We start from the raw sequence: 1,514 nt of genomic DNA, 5'->3' as shown, positions 1-1,514 counted from the left end.
CCATGTTGCCCAGACTGGTTGTGAACTCCCAGGCCCAAGCGATCCACCCACCTCAGCCTCCCAAAGCATTGAGATTGCAGGCATGAGCTACCACGCCCAACTGAATATTAAAAGCATCACTACATATCAGTAATCATCCCTACATTTAAAAGAGTAAAGTTGAAATATTAGTGAGGGAGATGACCTCCCAAAGTGCTGAAATTACAGGTGTGAGCCACCGTGCCTGGCTGAATATTATTTAAAACATCACTAAATGTCACTAAATTTAAAATAGGAAAGTAGAAATATTAGTGGAGGGAGACTATTACAAATGAAATATCTCAGAACATATTGCTACTTTTCTATGCCACTTCGAGTTTTTCTCTGTTTCTGTTGAAATGAACACTCTTAGAAAGTCTCTGATTTCATTTTGTATATGTATACCCTTTAAGACTCAGTATTAGAAAAGAAAAGGACCAGAAGGAATAACCAATTTATTATCCTAATGTAACAGATGAGGAAGCAGATTCCATGAGAATAAGTTATCTAAAGTCACACAGCTAGTAAATATCAATGGCAAAACTGAAATGAAGTCTCTAGATTTCTACTTCAAGAGTTTCCCTGTTATTCCAAGCTGTTTGGGACTATAGGGGGAAAGGAATCTAAATTTAGGGGGAAAGAAATCTCATGAAAACCTTTTTAAAAAGTTTCTTTCTTTACCTGACATGGTCAGAGAAGAAGAAACATCAACTGCAGATACAAGGGATGAAGAGACGATACTAGCGGATGTCTGGGTGGCTCCAGACAACGAGTGCATGTGTCCAGTATGAAGGCCACTGGTCACCGGTCACTGGTCACTGGCCACTTGCGATGATACAAATGTACAGGCCACTCCCAGCAAACCCCAAGATTCTACCAGGTGGTGGTAGGTTTGGTGGGAGAATGATGTCACAAAGCAGGCAGTTTAAAGGTCTGCCGTAGCCAATAGGGAGGTCAGATTCCCAACAAGACAGGATTGGCTGGCAGAGGTGGTAGGAAAGCTGCAACAGCACTAAGTGGCTGAGCTCTGGGGAGGTGAAACCTGCAAGACAGACGTGATAGTCCCACTTTCCCCCAGGCTTTCATGTTAGGGAGATCATCTGAATGTTTCTCATAAATGTTCACTCACATAATTAACTAACATTTATATTTTACATGTTATATTTCATATTATATAATACGATGCATTTATAATTATATAGTACATACACAATATCCTTGGGGAGAAAGGAGAGGGACGTCTAAGTTGAGCAATTACAGTTGTTCTAAAACCATTTCAGTGAATCTGATTAATGAATTACAGCCGCTTTTATGTTTGTTTGTTTGTTTTTTGAGAGGGAGTCTCACTCTGTTGCCCAGGCTGGAGTGCAGTGGCATGATCTCAGTTCACTGCAAGCTCCACCTCCTGGCTTCACGCCATTCTCCTGCCTCAGCCTCCTGAGTAGCTGGGACTACAGGCGCCCGCCACTTCGCCCGGCTATTCTTTTGTAATGTTA

The 1,514-nt window shown here is 41.7% G+C and overlaps 1 protein-coding gene across 1 annotated transcript in view; it reads right to left on the bottom strand.

The window, feature by feature from the left end:
• The window catches only part of LOC105540175 (chromosome unknown open reading frame, human C2orf78), a 16,661-nt gene extending 15,744 nt beyond the window's left edge, over window positions 1-917 (bottom strand). The window contains exon 1 of the mRNA XM_011980697.1: window positions 700-917. Coding sequence (XP_011836087.1) covers window positions 700-796 — 97 coding nt within the window. The 5' untranslated portion in view covers window positions 797-917. The remainder of the gene's footprint in view (window positions 1-699) is intronic.
• Window positions 918-1,514: the final 597 nt, after the last annotated feature.

This window comes from Mandrillus leucophaeus, unplaced genomic scaffold (genome assembly GCF_000951045.1).
Source record: "Mandrillus leucophaeus isolate KB7577 unplaced genomic scaffold, Mleu.le_1.0 Scaffold216, whole genome shotgun sequence".
Lineage (NCBI taxonomy): Eukaryota > Metazoa > Chordata > Mammalia > Primates > Cercopithecidae > Mandrillus > Mandrillus leucophaeus.
Note: the sequence above shows the minus strand (reverse complement) of the source record. Positions and strands in the feature narration are given on the sequence as shown.